Here is a 16959-nt window from a genome sequence, read left to right as displayed (position 1 = left end):
AGGCTGCTCCCCACACCTCACTATGTTGCCCAGGCTGGCTTTAAACTCCTGGACTCAAGCGATACTCCCTCCTTGGCCTCCCAAAGTGCCAGGATTATAGGCATGAGCCATGGTGTCTGGCCTCTGGAAGGACTTTCAAAGTGAGATGTTATGGGCTGGAGTTATCAAGAAGGGCCATACTGCAGAAGAAGAGAACTGTCTTGGTGAGATTCGAGGAAAAGGGAGTTGACTCAGGGAGTGGAAGTGGCATTCCAGGAGGAGGGTAGAGCCCAGACAAAGGCTTGTCTTTAATGCCTATTTGTTATGTTTAGTAACCTTGCTTTCCCTTAATATAAATTAGTGTATTTCCTATATCAACTTTAGGAAATGCAGATAAGCGAAGGGAAGAAAAGAAAAATCACCTACAATTCCACTACTACCCAGAGATAACGCCTCTAGTGTTTTCACCTATATCCATGAAGACACACAGTTTGCTCTGCGTGCGCAGGTGTGCGTTTTAGCCAGGGTGGTACTGTATATAGTTTATGTTATGCCTATTTTCACTTGAAAAAATATGATGAATCTTTACCAGGTCAAGAAACATTTTTCTCCAGCATTATTTTGGAAGCTGCATTTGTCTTGCTTGGGGTGGACATGCCTTTATTCTTTTAATCAAATTTCTGTTGTCAGACACGAAAGTTGTTTTCATTTTTGTCTCCTTTTTTTTTTTTTTTTTTTTTTGAGATGGAGTCTCGCTCTGTTGCCCAGGCTGGAGTGCAATAGTACAATCTCGGCTCACTGCAATCTCCGCCTCCTGGGCTCAAGCGATTCTCCTGCCTCAGCCTCCCGAGCAGCTGGGATTACAGGTGCCCGCCACCATGCCCGGCTAATTTTTGTATTTTTAGTAGAGACAGGGTTTCACCATGTTGCCCAGGCTGGTCTCGAACTCCTAATCTCAGGTGATCCACCCACCTTGGGCTCCCAAAGTGCTGGGATTACAGGCCTGAGCCACCAAGCCCCGCCTATTTTTTTCTTAAACTGTTAGAAATGAAGTCTGGGTGTTCCCATGTTCCTAAGCAATCCAGGTTAATTCCTATGTAATTCCCGTTAATTCCTACATAACCACAGACCCTCGAAACCACAGGATGCCCATTTCCTCCATTAAGTTCCTTCCTCCAGTGCTTCCGGCCCCAAGGAACTCTTTCATGTTTCACAGACCTGTCAGGGCTGCCGCTTGTCCTCCCAGTCAGTCACTGGGTCCAAAGCCTGCTCTTCTCCCTCAGGGTCCCTCGTAACCTGTTTCTCTGGCTGTAACCTCCCCACACCACCTTGTCATCAAAGTCATCAAAAACCCTCCATCCATCATGGTTCATTCAGTAGCACAGAAACCTCTCCAGTCTTTCAGACCAAGGGACTTTAATGTAAAGGAGCTCGTCACCCAGAGGATGGAGGAGCTGGGACACTAATGAGGACAGACAGTTCAGAGATTTCCCCACAGCAGGAAGTCGTGCCATCCTACCCACTGAAGGGAAAGATGAGGGGAGAAGGTGTTGCCAGAGCCAGGAGCTGGCCTCCAGACAGGAGCAAGAAAGACACAGGGGACTGCGTGGCTGATGGACAGTCCAGAGGTAGCAGGAGCTGCAGAGGAGATATGGCCATTGCTGGAGAAGCCACTCAAAGCAGAAAACAAGGAGGAGAAATGCTCTGATCTCTGCCTCCCCAGTCTTCCCCCAGGGGCTAAACTTACCAGAAAGCGGTTGATAAAGGAGTCTGGAAAATGTAGTTTCCTGCAATTTCAGGAAATGACTGGCATGGGCCCTACCTTAATTCCTCCAAAACACAGCTTATATTTGGCTGTTTTGTCAAACAAACTTTAGCCATCGGAGCTGATAACAAACAATTACAATTCAGGAAAGAAAAACTTAAACACGGACCCCGGAGTATCACAGCCCATCACATCCAACCCCTTGGCAGGATCCCTGCTAAAATTTCGCTTGCCGTTGTGTGCCTGGAGCCAGGCGAACTTTCCCCAGGGGCAGGACCCTCCGATCGTGTCCACCCTGACCAGAGTCCAGGCCCCAGGGCCCTTCAACCTTCTCCGGGGCCCTGCAAGAAGGAGAAAACCATTTCCTAAACACCTGTCCCTTCATTCACACGAAGCTCGTGTTCAGATCCTGCCCCACGTGGCAGAATGATGGGAGAGCAGCCCGAATCTTCATTGTTCCGAACCAAAGACCCATTCATGAAGTTCGGCCCCATCGCTAGCACAGCAGAAAGAATCACTGAAGTTTGAGTTCCATTTTTTTTCTAACCCTTTGCAGATCTTAGACCCAAAGGCTCAAGGTAAGAGTGGCTGGGCTTCCTCGCCCCCAGCGGCCTCTCTAGGGCAGAGCTGTTCCCAAGCCCACCACAAGAGTCGGGACCTGTCTTGATATGGAGGATCAAGGAGAAGCATCAAGTGTTCTCCATCTCCTCCTGTCAGAAAAGCAAAGGAGTCACAGCTTTTCCTTTGCTGCCAGAAACATTCTGGGACTTTTTTTTTTTCCCCCCCTCTCTTGTCCAGTTATTTTCATCAGGGTAAATCCCCTAGGAATAGAATTATTAAAGCAAAAGATAGGCGTGTGGTGTAGGCTTTTGATCCACAGCGCCAAATTGCTTTTTGATAAGGCTGCATATCGTGGATTATTCTTGCCTTTTCTGCCCCTCAGCTCCTCGATAAACCACTTGGGATGAATCAGCCACCAGACCAGATAAACAAGCCAGCCTGTTACTGTGGCTGTTTTCTGCAAGTCGGAAGGGAACTCCCTTAGATCCCTCCCAGAACCTGGAATTCCAGAGCACACGGGGCCAGGGCACCTTTGTACCCCTGCTCCTCACCGGCTCGGGTCCCACCCACCCCTTCTCCCCGCCCCATGCCCGGGTGGAGCCAGCTGCCAGGGCGCCAAGACTCCCAGCCCTCCCTCTGTGCACGGCAGAGTAGAGGCCAGCGGAGGGCTCTGTGCCGGCCCCGATGAGGACGCTGCTGACCATCCTGGCTGTGGGATCCCTGGCCGGTGAGTGCCCATCCACCCTGCGGTCAGATCTCCCCCATCCTAGGGGCCAATGATCGAAGTCATCTCCCCAGCACCCTCCCCAGCTCCAGCATAGCCAGTTTCAGTTTCTCCCCTGCTAGGGCTGAGCAGGGTGCCGGATGTCCATGGAGAAGCAAATGTCCAGCTTAGGTTGCTGGGGGCAGGAGAGGGTGCCTCAGACCCTGGGTTCTTCCAGGGACCCAAAGGACCCTCAGGTCTCAGGGAATATAGCCAGCTGTCTGAACTGGGGGTGCTGGATCGCTGCACCTCAGTGAATGGATAATTGTCTTGGAGGAGGCAGACATCCTTCGGTCCCTCAAATAGTGCTGGCATGGGTTGTGCCATCCCTTCCTCTGCCTCTCACCTGGCACTGGCCTGACAGGGGAGGTGGAGGAAGGACAGGGGAAACAAAGCTTGAGTTCTGCCGTTGCCTCCCTCCATGCCTCTTGCAAGGCCTCTTTGGTCCCTTTTGTTATCATAGATCTGAAAGAGCATTTTCTCCTAGAGTGGGCAGGTCCGCTACATTAATAGGTCTTAAGACACAGGACCCACTTGGAAACAGGGCTTAAGGGCATAGTGTTCAAAGCCGATAAAGTCAGGGGGGAGCTCATTATGCAGAACATCACATGAGACCCTAGACTCTGTCTCTGCTCTCCTGATGCATTGCATGAAATTCAGATAACTTCCTTAGGAAGTCAAAGCATGGTCCTGATTGAGGATGGTGAGCAGGCATGTCCTCAGCCAGGCCCTCTTTGCTCAAGTGCAGGACGAGGCCCACGAAGGGGCAGAGCTTCCCACCCCCTCTGCCGCTGTCCCACCCCGGCTGCCTGTGTCCCCAGGGCTTCCAGCTCTGTGGTGCCGCTCCAGTCTGCTTCCCAGCATCAGGCTGGGCGTTCCAGGGAGATGTAAGCCCCCAAGACACGTTCCTTTAGACCCCCAGCCATACTGGTTGGAAATCCTAGAGGCTCCCAGCCCTTTGAGATGGAGGACCCAAAGGAAACAGCCCTTAGGAGACTGTCAAGGATCAGTTCCCTCGCACTGCACACCCCGGGCCCTCACTCCCCCAATCTCAGGCTGACTCCAGAGCATGTGGAATTGTTTCTTGTTTGTGTATTTTTCCTTAGCTTCCCAGCTGGTTGACAGAACATTGTTTTTCCACATGAATGTGAAAAAACAAATTGCCTTTTATAAATCTGCCAGGCTGCCAGGCTCCACACAACACATGTCTCCCCAGATTTCACAATATAGACTTTCACCCGGAAAGTGCCGACGCAACACAGGCTGAGGAATAGATGATGGATTTGAGGAGGAAAAGGAGCAAGGAGGGCGGGAGAAGAGGGAGAGATCTTGTTAGTCCCTGACACCCCTAAAAGAGAGGGGTGGGCCGAGGTTCACTTACCCCTCTTCAGGAAGCTAACTGCAGTTCCCTCCTGAAAAGTGGTGCCAACCTCCACGTAGCCCAGGGTCCGTGCCTTGGCATCATGCCCCCACCTCAGCCACCAGCCTCCTTGCAACCCAGATGGGCCCTCTATTTCCCACCCAGCACACTGACCTCAAGCAGCAACCATTCCCACCGCAGACTCTACCCCAAGCCCTGATGGAGCCTGGCCTCTCAAATCCCACCCTCACCCTCCTGCCCTGACCCACCACCCGACCAGAAGTCACTGTTCAGGTCTGACCTTGACTGGACTCCTTTCCTCAACTTTAGACTCAGCCCTGAATCCAGGACCCCTTCCTCCAGAACTGACCCCAATTCCACCCAGCTTCACATCCAAACAAGATGTCAGCTACATCCTGAGGCTCCATGGCACAGCTGTCAGCTTGGGTAGAGGCAGTAGACCTCCCCGCGCCATCCCTAAGGCCCCATTCTGGGGACTCCAGGAAGCCTGAAGACATTTTACAGCTGCTGGGCCAGAACCCAGATTCAGAGAGGAGGGCAGCCTTCGAGGTTAGCCAGAGGATGTGCAGCGGGGTGGGGCCGTCCGTCCCTGACCCCACCGGTCCTTGCCAAGCCTGAGGACCCCTCTTGTGTGTAGAGTTGGAGTGGGGGCATCAATAACTGTCTGCTCCCTCGCACCTTGGGCCCGCTGGCAGTCATGGTCGTCTCTGTGGAAGGAGAGGCACAAACATATCCAAGACACACACTCAGGCTGCAAGGCCTTGACCCAGCTGGGGCTGCTCAGCATTTTCCCACCTGTTTATTTCCCACACCAGGCAGCCAGGGCCTCCGAGCTCGGAGCCAGCTGCCAGCTTGGGCCGCCATTTTCCCACAGGCTCTTGCTCTCCACAACCCAAACCTGCTGGGCTGAGGGAAGGGTTTTATAAGCTAAGGACTCTTGGTTTACAGTGCAGATTGCTTCAGAGGCTGCAGCCCCTCCCCAGCCCCTTCCTTGAGGCTCAGGCCCTCATTGCCCTTCCCTTACCATAAGCAGAAGTGGGCTGGACAAAGACCTAGCCTGGAAGAGAGGGCCGTGGGCTCTTCAAGGGCCAGCTTCTCTCCTCCTCTCTCCTCTCCTCCTCCCTAGATTCATCCTTTTATCAGGTGCTCAGGTCCCTAAAGCCCCTCACCCTCATATAAAAGGGTGAACAAGACAGCCCCCCTCCCTACAGAGCGAATGTCTTCCCTTCCCAGGTCTCCTCCCTTTGGACTCAACACAGGTACCTAGGGGCCTATTAGACACTAAACACATTCACAGATGCCACCCCACTCTATCTGTCCCACAACCAGTCTAGCACTGGGATGAAAATTGTAGGCTCGGCCAGGCGCAGTGGCTCAAGCCTGTAATCCCAGCACTTTGTGAGGCCGAGATGGGGGATCACGAGGTCAGGAGATCGAGACCATCCTGGCTAACGCGGTGAAACCCCGTCTCTACTAAAAAAAAAAAAAAATACAAAAACTAGCCGGGCGAGGTGGCGGCGCCTGTAGTCCCAGCTACTCGGGAGGCTGAGGCAGGAGAATGGCGCAAACCCGGGAGGCGGAGCTTGCAGTGAGCTGAGATCCGGCTACTGCACTCCAGCCTGGGCAACAGAGCGAGACTGTCTCAAAAAAAAAAAAAAAAAAGAAAGAAAATTGTAGGCTCTTCACATCCTAACTGTGATGCCGGGCAACAGCTCTCTCTGAGCCTCAGTTTTCCTCATTCATCAAATGGGGATAGTGATAGGGGCACATTGTCATGAGGATTTAATGAAGGAAGGGACTTGCCTGAAAGAGGCCATGCACTTCACAAATGCCAGCGGCTGCTGTTGTCATTGTTGTCTTTAGGTAAATCAAACTATTTCCATTTTAGAGATGAGGCAATTGAAGTTCTGGTTGCTTAAACAGCTTTCCCAAGGTCACCCTGCCCGTGTGTGGGCTCAGTCAAGAGTCCTGCCCCCTACAAATTTCGTGCAAGATGTCTTTGCTTTCGAGAAGCCAGCCTGGTGTGAGGGCAGGGATTGGCTCAGCCAGCAGAGAGACTGGAATTCACAAGTGCCTCCTCCACCATTGCTTCAAATGATCGACTTGGGGCAAATTGCTTCTTACACATTTTAGTTACATATCTCTAAAATAAGGGCGAGGACACCAACTTCAGGTTGTGTTAAAAAGTGAGTGAGAGACAATACCAAGCATCAGTGGGGACGTGGAGAAATTGAACCCCTCGAACAATGCTAGTGGGAATATACGATGATGCAGCCATAACATCCTGGACAATATTTCAGACCCTATCACTACAAAAAATGTAAAAATGAATTAGCCAGATGTGGTGGTGCACAGCTGTAGTCCCAGCTCCTCAGGAGGCTGAGGTGTGAAGAGTCCAGGAAGTCGAGGCTACAGTGAGCCATGATCACGCCACTGCACTCCCACTTGGGGGACAGAGCAAGACCCTGTCTCAAAGACAAAAGAAAGATGGTGTGGCCACTTTAGAAAATAGTTTGACAGTTCTTCAAAAGGTTAAAGATAGAGCTACCATATAACCTACCAAATTCCAGTCTTAGATATATATTCAAGACAACTGAAAACATGTGTCCACTTAAAAAAACGAACATGGTGTTCACAGCAGTGTTATTCATGGTAGCCAAAAAGTAGAAACAACCCAAATATCCTGATGTGTGGATAAACAAAATGTGGTATATCACATGATGGAATATTATTCAGCCCTGAAAAGGAAGTACTAATCCATGCTACCATAAGTGTGAAACTTGAAAACATTATGCTAAGTGAAAGAAGCCAGCCAAGGCTCTATTTATATAAAAAGTCTAGAGTAGGCACATTCACAGACACAGGAAGTAGATTCGTGGTTGTCAGGGGTTAGGGGAGGAGAAGAATGGGAAGCGACTGCTAATGGGTGGAGTGACTGCTAATGGGCGGAGTGACTGCTAATGGGCATGCAGTGTCTTTTTGGGGTGCTGAAAATGTTCTGGAATTAGATAGTAGTGATGATTGCACAACATTGTGAAAATACTGAGAAATCATTGAACTGAACACCGTAAGGTGGGGACATTTATGGAATGTGAATCACAGCTCGGTGCAAAGCAAAATGGCTGAGAGTGGATGATTGGTTAGAACAGTGTGGGAAGCATCCCCTCTCGCTGGCCCGTTTGCAGAAGACTGGGGGCCGGGGCCTCCCTGCCCTCACACCGGGCTGACATCTTGAAAGCGAAGGCACTTTGCATTAAATTTATATGGGACAGGACTCTGACTGAGCCCACACATGGGCAGGGTGACCCTGGGAAAGCCCCTGCTCACCCTCCTCCCTCCCTCCTGCAGCTCACGCCCCTGAGGACCCCTCAGATCTGCTCCAGCACGTGAAATTCCAGTCCAACAACTTTGAAAACATCCTGACGTGGGACAGCGGGCCGGAGGGCACCCCAGACACGGTCTACAGCATCGAGTATAAGACGTAGGCTTCTCTCCTGACTCCCCCTCCCTTGACTGTGCTCTGAAGCCAGCCCCTCTCCAAGGAATTCCCCTCCTCTCCATGTGTTCCCATCCCTCCCAGATAAAGCTTTGCTCCTTCATGTTTCTTTTGGGGAGGGAGAATAATATAACGGTAAAAAGTACAGGTGATAGGGTCAGGCTGTCTGGGCTTAAATGCCAGCTCTTGCCTGTATAACCTTGGGCAGTCAGGTGACCTCGTGAAGCCTCAGTTTCTCCACCCACAAAGTGAGGACAATGGTAGCACCTTCATCACAGAGTTGTTGGGTGGGTTAAAGAAGATAAAGCCATTAGCACTTGTGCCTGAAAAATTATAAGCTACCAATAATTGTTTTATTATTATTATTATGAGACCAGGTAGGCTGAAGATGCACCCAGCCCCTCTAGCCCACATGCCTGTTCCTACTCCTCTGCCTCCCATGCAGGTGAGGAGGGGTGGCCTGGGCTCAGGAGTCCTCAAACGTGGCTTCCACTCCTGGTCATGCCACATTGCCCTGTAGCAAGTCACTTCCCCCTCTCTGAGCCTCATTTCTCTCATCTGTAAAATGAGGATAACAGGGTCCACATCAAAGGATTATGGTGATGATGAGCCCAGAATGTGGACACAGACTGGCTAGGTTCGAATCCTGGTTTCCCACATGCACTCTTCAAACACGTGGGCAATTTACTTCTTTGAGCCTCATCCTCTTTATTTGAAAAATAAAGAGAATAGACTGGGCACGGTGGCTCACACTTATAATCTCAGCACTTTGGGAGGCTGAGGCAGGTGGATCACTTGAGGTCAGGAGTTCGAGACCAGCCTGACCAACAGGGTGGCCATACTGTCTCTACTAAAATACAAAAATTACCTGGGCATGGTGGTGCACTCCTGTAATCCCAGCTACTCGGGAGGCTGAGGCAGGAGAATCACTTGAACCCCGGAGGTAGAAGTTGCAGTGAGCCAAGATTGCACCACTGCACTCCAGCCTGAGTGACAGAGCGAGGCCATGTCTCAAGAAAAAAAAAAAAAAAGAAGGGAAGAAAGAAAGAAAAAGAAGAATGCATATGCCTCAGAGAATCATTGTGAGAACAAAATGAGATCATTCGCATAAAGGGCCTGGGCCACTGAATGTGCTAAGTAAATATTAGATCTCCTTGGCATTATTAATAAGCCACAGGCCTAGCGCTGGCCTTTTCATCACTATTGTGACTTGGCCCCTTCCTGGCCTGCAGGTATGGAGAGAGGGACTGGGTGGCAAAGAAGGGCTGTCAGCGGATCACCCGAAAGTCCTGCAACCTGACGGTGGAGACGGGCAACCACACGGAGCTCTACTATGCCAGGGTCACTGCTGTCAGCGCGGGAGGCCGGTCAGCCACCAAGATGACTGACAGGTTCAGCTCTCTGCAGCACAGTGAGTTGGAGCCCCTGTGGGTTTCAGGGGAGGGGAGAGGAAAGCGCAGGTGTTTGCGGGGTGGGATGGCCTCTTCCCCTCTGGAGTGGGTGGAGGGCCCAGAAGGGGCCTCTGCAAGGGGAGGGGGGCAGCTGGGGATGTGGCTTTTAGGGAAGGCCCCCACTCTGCCAATCGCAGTGTGTCCCTAGCAGGTTTGTTCATTTTTCTCCACCTCCACCCCAACCTCCCTAGTTCAGACCACACTTATCTTGCCCCTCGACTGAGGTCAAGGCCACCTAACTTGTTTCCCCAACTCCCCTCTTTACCACCTCCTCCAGCCCATTCTCCACAGAGCATTTAGAGAGATCTCCTCAACACATAAATCCCACCTTCTCTTCTCAGCTTAAAACCGTCTGGCAGCTTCTCATGACTCTAAAAATAAGATCCAACTATTTGCCACGGCCCGTGAGGCCCTGCCTATCCTGGTCCTCATCTTGAACTTGTCTTCCCAATGCATCAAGCAGCCAAGCTTCTGACAGTCCCTGCCTCGGGGTCCTTGCTGCTTCCACTGTCTGGGGGCACTTCTGGGCTCTTTACATGACTGGTTCTTTTATAGTCCTCATGGCTCAGCTTCAACATCACCTCCTAAGTCAGCGTCCCCACCTCCAGCCCTGATGACCTGATTTCAGTAGGCCACCACCTGTGATTCTCTATTGCAATACAGGGTTTATTGTCTTCATCGCTCAGATCACACGCTGTAATTACTGTGTTTGCTCACACATGTTATCATCTGCCTCCCTCTCTAAAATGTGAACTCTAGAACTGCCTGTGTGGGCAGCAGAATCCACTGCATTCCCAGCCCTCAGCATAGTGCCTGGCACACAGAAGATGCTCAACAGCCAGATGCGGTGGCTTACACTTGTAATCCCAGCACTTTGGGAGGCTGAGGCAAGAGGATCACTTGAGCCTAGGAGTTCAAGACCAGCCTGGGGAACACGTGAGACCCCATCGCTACAAAAAATTTAAAAATTAGCCAGATGTGGTGGCACACACTTGTAGTCCCAGCTACTCAGGAGGTTGAAGTGGGAGGGTAGCTTGAACGAGGGAGGTCAAGACTGCAGTGAGCTGGGATTGCCCCACTGCACTCCAGCTTAGGTGACACAGTGAGATCCTGTCTCAAAAAAAAAAAAAAAAAAAAAAAAGGTATTCAGTAAATGAATGTATGTGTGGATAGCAGTTGCTGATATGGTTTGGCTATGTCCCCACCCAAATCTCATTTTGAATTGTAGTTCCCATAATCCTGTCTTGTGGGAAGGACCCAGTAGGAGGTAACTGAATCATGGAAACAGTTTCCCCCATGCTATTCTCGTAATAGTCAGTAAGTTCTCATGAGATCTGATGGTTTTATAAGGGGCTTCCCCCTTTGCTCGGTTCTCATTTTCCTTCCTGCCACCATGTGAGGAAGAACATGTTTGCCTCTCGTTCTGTAAGTTTCCTGATTGTAAGTTTCCTGAGGCCTCCCCAGCCATGTGGAACAGTGAGTCAGTTAAACCTCTTTCCTTTATAAATTACCCAGTCTGAGGTGTGTCTTTATTAGTAGTGTGAGAATGGACTAATACAGTTGCCAAACTCCCCACACAAGGTAAGCATGTGACGATGTTCACCAACTGACTTTATAGTCACACATAGCTTTTTAAGAAAATAAAAAAATAAAATTAAGTAAAATATTGTTTTTTCAACCTGGCTTGTTCAATGAATTCACATTCATTGTAGAAAATTTGTGAAATATAGAAATATACAAAGAAAAATAAAAGTCACCCAAAATAATCTTAACATTCTAACATAACTGCAGTTACTAGCAGCTGTATCTACTTTGCAATCTGGCATTGCTTTTTTGTCTTAGGTTCTTTTTCCCCATATATTAGTATCATGAACATTTGCCCATATCATTAAACATATTGCACAACATGATATTTCACAGTGCAAAATGATCCGTTCTAGGGAGGTACTCTAATTTACTTACATATTTTCCTTTTTGAGGACATACAGCTCAGTTTTTCAATTTTATTGGCAGCACTGAAGTAAACATTGTTCTGACTCAGATATTTTCAACCTTGGAGGCCAATGGATCACTGAGGTATTTTTACAAATTAGATTCAGGGTAAGTGAGGTCCATGAATCCCTGAAGTTGGATGCAAGATTTTTGTATGTGTACATTTTGGAGGGGAGAAGACCCACAGCATTCATCACATTCTCAAAGGAGTCTGTAAACCAGCAAAGGTAATTTGGTTATTTGGAAAATTCCATCTTGAGAGAGACAGAAGTCTTCAGCCTGACCTTTGAGGCTGCATCAATAGTATTAGGCCCCAAACATTTTTTAGGATGTGTAGTTGATGTCATTGACATCCCCAAAACTGTCATACTCAATAGATGAGGGAAGAAGGGTGTTCCAGGCTGACTTAAGGTGGGGATGCAGGGGGCTGGGATGTGTGGGGGCAAGCCAAAGGCATGACCAAGCTAGGGGACTGGTGCCCCTCACCCTGGGTTCTTCTCATCCACCTTTGGTCATCCCTTTGCCAGCCTGAAACCCAAACACCAGGGCTTGCAGAAACTTTTCTCTTTTCACTGTTTGTTTAGCCGATGCTTCCAGAAGCATAGCTGGCATTGGAGTGGAAGGAGAGAGGGAACAGTCATTTTCCACTGTCCAGGGTAGTCTCAGACACTACCCACCAATTCTGACTTTTTCTTTTCTCTTTTCTCTATCCCTATCCCCAGCTACCCTCAAGCCACCTGATGTGACCTGTATCCCCAAAGTGAGATCGATTCAGATGATTGTTCATCCTACCCCCACACCCATCCGTGCAGGGGACGGCCACCGGCTAACCCTGGAAGACATCTATGACCTGTTCTACCACTTAGAGCTCCAGGTCAACCGCACCTACCAAATGGTAAATGTATGTTGCACCCTGGTCTTTCTCTGCCTAGGAAGCCTCTTCCCTCTCAATTAGATCTGAGTTGCTTTAAGAAAAAAAGGGGACACGTTATGTAAATTAGCGTTTCCCAAAACATGCCCCTTGAGAAGAGGCTCCTTGAAGCCTGGAAAACATCACAAATGACAACCTGTCTCTTGTAGAGTCACACACACAATAGCATGCTAAAAACTCTGACAAGTCCTGCAGAGCCAATACTCCACTATCAATTTGTTTAATACAACTTCTCCCAAATTTATTTCACCAGAGAAGCTGCTTTTTTTGCATAATATTTACGTGGTTTTTTGTTTAACACCCTCTCACATCCTGGGGAACGACCTCTATTCATATCTTCGGATGTTCACATTAGAAAATGCTAGAATCAATTTCTACTGCTGCAGTAGTTCTCCACTATTTTCAGGAACTATATACAGGCAATGTGGAAGGATGAGTAATAATAAGAGGTGGAAGGCAAGGGCATAAATTCTCAAATAATATATGAATTATTTCTTTTCATATTCGGAAAATATTTGGTACCCCCTACCCTCAGCATGTGCCACCAAACCACAATTCAGTTAAATGAATATTTATTTCCCACTTTGTGGTTTCTGCATGCAAGGAGCTTATAATGTAGGGGGTAAAGAGGGAGTTAAAACAAGAATTCAAATAGCCATAGGTAGAGAAAAATATGGGTATTGGAAGGTGGGGTAGGATGTCAGTGCAGCAGGATTTGGAAGGCTTCCAGAAAACTTTTGGGAAGCCAAAAATGACATAATATGCATATATTACCTGACATGCCACAGAAACTGGTACTGGCTTCCAGAAAGCCTAATATGTATAATATGCATATTATGTCATTAATATTCATATATGATCTGGCATGCCACAGAAATTGGTATTGGATTTCTGGAAGTCAGTACCAGCCTGGCCAACATGGTGAAACCCCATCTCTACTAAAAATACAAAAATTAGCCAGGTATGGTGGCAGGTGCCTATCTCCAGCTACTCAGGAAACTGAGGCAGGAGAATCATTTGAACCTGCGAGGCAGAGGTTGCAGTGGGCTGAGATTGCACCACTGCACTCCAACCTGGGTGACAGAGTGAAACTCTGTCTCAAATAAAATAAAATAAAATAAAATAATTGTCTGCTAATTCAACATTTTTGTCATCAGGGTCAGTCACTATTGTCTTTTCTCTTGAATATGGGTCACATATTCTTTCTTTGTATGTCTAACAATTTTGAAATGTATCCTGGACATTATGTTGAAATTACTGTAGATTCTGTTATATTCCTCCAAAGAGTACTGGTTTTTTTTTCATCTGGTTTTAGCAGGCAACTAATTTGGCTGAACTCCAAACTCTGAAATCTCTTTTTTTTTTTTTTTTTAACTTTACCTGGACTGCTTGGAGTCTACCCCATTCATGCCTACTTTAGGGGTCAGTCAGGGATTTGAGCAGAGTTTATACACAGAGTTTGGGCCTCTTCTACGTTCTCTCCTGTCTGTGGTTTCTCCTCTCATTTTCCAGCTGCTGTGATTATTCCAAGCCCTGCCTTTTGGGTATTCAAGACAGTGAGAATACAGGGTTTCTATGTAGGTTTAGCCATCCCACAAAGTGTAGACTGGGGTCTGCCTTCAGGCTAAAAGACAGTAAAAATTGGATATGTACCCATTACCAGTTCTCCTTTCTCCAATATGTGCCTGCTTTTATATTCTTTCTAATGCCTTTAAGTAGTTGTTTTTCATTTTGCTCAGAATTTATAGCTGTTATTTTGGGGATGTTTGGTCCAATAGAAACTACAAATTACTTGGATTAGAATGAAGAAAGATCAAATATGGAAATGGAAGAGATAACAGGGTGGGAAGTCAGAAGATTATTATAATGGTATAGGTTGGAAATGAGGGCCTGAACCAGGATGGAGGTCGTCAAAAACTTGGGGAAGGAGGAGTCAGGGCCTTTGTAACTCTCCTGGAGTTGTGTCTCATGATATGTAATGTGTCCAGTTTCAACCACATGAGTTCTACAAAACAATAAGTTAAAAAATTTATTTATGTACTTCTTCACTCACTGTCACCACCACCCCCAGAAACACACACAAAAGAAAACAATAATTTACCCTCAACCTTGGCCTCCATGTGCCTGAAAAAGAGAAGGCAGAGCTGAAATACAAAGAGCCAAAGAAGAAAATTCTCAGTTTTTGAACTCCCGAGATCACAGGTTCTGGCCCTTTAAAGGAAGATGTCTGGATCCTTTAAGGGCAAGTCGATACCCAAGATATGAGAGGGGATTTGTCTGAAATGGCTTCAAGGTTTAGGCCCTGGAGATTAGAATAAGAGTGATGCTATTACCAAAATTAGAGAATCAAAAACAGATTTGGGTTTGGGGTTTGGGATGGGGCCGGCCCCAGAGAGAGGAGGGCAGCGTGTTTGGACGTGTTGACTTAGAGATGCTCACATGGTACATCCAGCAGGGAGCTGGCAGGGCCCATAGAAATGCTACAGCTCTTCCTGAGGTAAGTTTGGGAGTTATCCACACATCGGTGCTCAGAGCAGCCATGGGTTCAGATAAGATCACTAAGTGGCTGGAGAGTACATGAGAGAGAAGCAAATGGTTGAAGAGCAAATCTTGCAGAACAACACTGAGGGGCTAAAACCAGTGAAAGACCAATCAGAAAGGTAGGAGGAAAGCCAGACAGGATGACACGTGGCAGCCATGGGAGAGGAGTTCAAGGTCAAAAAGGTGAGAGATACACAGAAGAACGAGAATCAAAACACAGGTCCAGCAGAAGGACTGGCAGATGCGAAGAAACAAGGGTTTTCTTACGCAAGGTAGGTGTTTACCTGAGTGGCGGGTATCCAGCATTGATGAGCCTGCAGAGCCAGGTGGGCTGCAGAGACAAATGAGTCTGGACTGGAAGCCAGGGACCAGGACTCTATTCTGTAAACATGGGTGAGGCCATCAAAGGCTTTTGAACAGAAGAGCATTATAATGAGATTATCTTTTAGAAAGATCCCCTTAACACCAGGATGAATATGGAAGTGAACAGGGGCAAACCCAGAGATGGGTGACCATGAAAAAGGCTACTGCTAGAGTCCAGGCTGAAGGCTTGAGGCCCAATTAAGGCAGAAGCAATGAGGAAAGAAAGAAAGGAATGGGTGTTCAAAGAGTTTTCGATGTTTAACAAAGAAAAGGTGAAGGACAAGAAGAATTGGAAGGACGGATGGTGAGAGGGTGGGAGGGTGGTAGAGGTCATAATGGCAGCCACTAGTGTGTATAACAACTGCCTATGGGCCAGACACTGTTGCAAGTGAAAGACACATGTGCTTGGACACTGATTGGATTTCGGGATAAAGCAGAAGGGAGGGGAATGGAAACAGAGACTGAAGACAGACCCATCAGCACCAAACCAGAATCCAGGAGGAGGAGCGAGTGAGCTTCCTTGGGCTCCGTGTGGAGATTGGTGTGTAACACGAATCACGTTCTCTGTCCAATTCAGCACCTTGGAGGGAAGCAGAGAGAATATGAGTTCTTTGGACTGACCCCTGACACAGAGTTCCTTGGCACCATCATGATTTGTGTTCCCACCTGGTCCAAGGAGAGTGCCCCCTACATGTGCCGAGTGAGGACACTGCCAGGTGAGTTCAGCCGAAACCACAGTGGGGTGGGGCTCCTGGATTCAAGTCTTGACTCTCCTCTTTCCTCCCTGTAACCAAGGTGAGACTTGGCAACACTCTAAAAAACCATGGAAGGGTTATCAGTGTGTTATTGAAGTCAATCTTTGTTTATCCATAAAAGAGTTGGCTGATGAGTTATCAAAGCAAATGTTTGATTCTCACCCTCCAGCCTATGTCTGGATTTCCCCTCTCTGACAGGCTTGTATGTACCTTGGCAAAGCAAACTCACCTTAATATTAACCCAGGTGAGATATACTGGAGGGAAAATCTGCAGGGGGGAAGCAGAGAAGATAAAAAGATCTCTCAATATCTTCCAAAGTCAAATAACAATAATGGTATCACGATAACTACCTTTTCTGCAGTGCTAACCAGGGACCAGGCACAACCAAGGGCAAGCCTCATGAACAGTCTATGAGATAGGTATTATTTTCATCCTCATTTTACAGACGAAGAACCTGAGGTTCAGAGTCGTTAGCTCATTTGCCCATGGCCGGGCGCAGTGGCTCACACCTGTAAACCAAACACTTTGGGAGGCCAAGGCAGGAGGATCACTTGAGCCCAGAAATTTAAGACCAGCCTGGGCAACATAGCAAAACCCAGTCTCCACAAAAAAATTGAAAACTTAGCTACGTATGGTGGCATGCCTCTGTGGTCCCAGCTACACAGGAGGTTGAGGCAGAAGGATCACTTGAGCCCAGGAGGTTGAAGCTGCAAAGAGCTATGTTTGCACCACTGCACTCCAGCCTGGATGACAGAGGGAGACCCTGTCTCAAAAAAAAAAAAAAAAAGTGACTTGCCCAGGGTCACACAGGTGCTGAGGGATGGAATGAGGCCTAATTCTAGAGGCCGTGCTCTTACCACAGAGCTACCATAGATATGGTTGAGTTTTTTGTAGTTTTTTTTGTGTTTTGTTTTTGAAACAGAGTCTCTCTCTGTCGCTCAGGCTGGAGTGCAATGGCACAGTCTCGCCTCACTGCAACC

The 16959-nt window shown here is 48.2% G+C and overlaps 1 protein-coding gene across 1 annotated transcript in view; it reads left to right on the top strand.

Annotated features, from left to right (window-relative positions):
• Nucleotides 1–2787: 2787 nt before the first annotated feature.
• The window catches only part of IL22RA1 (interleukin 22 receptor, alpha 1), a 28028-nt gene continuing 13856 nt past the window's right edge, over nucleotides 2788–16959 (top strand). Inside the window, exons 1-5 of the mRNA XM_011977863.1 lie at nucleotides 2788–3032; nucleotides 7798–7930; nucleotides 9178–9356; nucleotides 12111–12283; nucleotides 15801–15939. Of these exons, the coding sequence (XP_011833253.1) occupies nucleotides 2990–3032; nucleotides 7798–7930; nucleotides 9178–9356; nucleotides 12111–12283; nucleotides 15801–15939 (667 nt within the window). The 5' untranslated portion in view covers nucleotides 2788–2989. The remainder of the gene's footprint in view (nucleotides 3033–7797; nucleotides 7931–9177; nucleotides 9357–12110; nucleotides 12284–15800; nucleotides 15940–16959) is intronic.

The sequence above is a fragment of the Mandrillus leucophaeus genome, unplaced genomic scaffold (genome assembly GCF_000951045.1).
Source record: "Mandrillus leucophaeus isolate KB7577 unplaced genomic scaffold, Mleu.le_1.0 Scaffold185, whole genome shotgun sequence".
In the NCBI taxonomy this organism is placed as follows: Eukaryota; Metazoa; Chordata; class Mammalia; order Primates; family Cercopithecidae; genus Mandrillus; species Mandrillus leucophaeus.
This window is presented reverse-complemented; position numbering and strand designations above follow the sequence as displayed.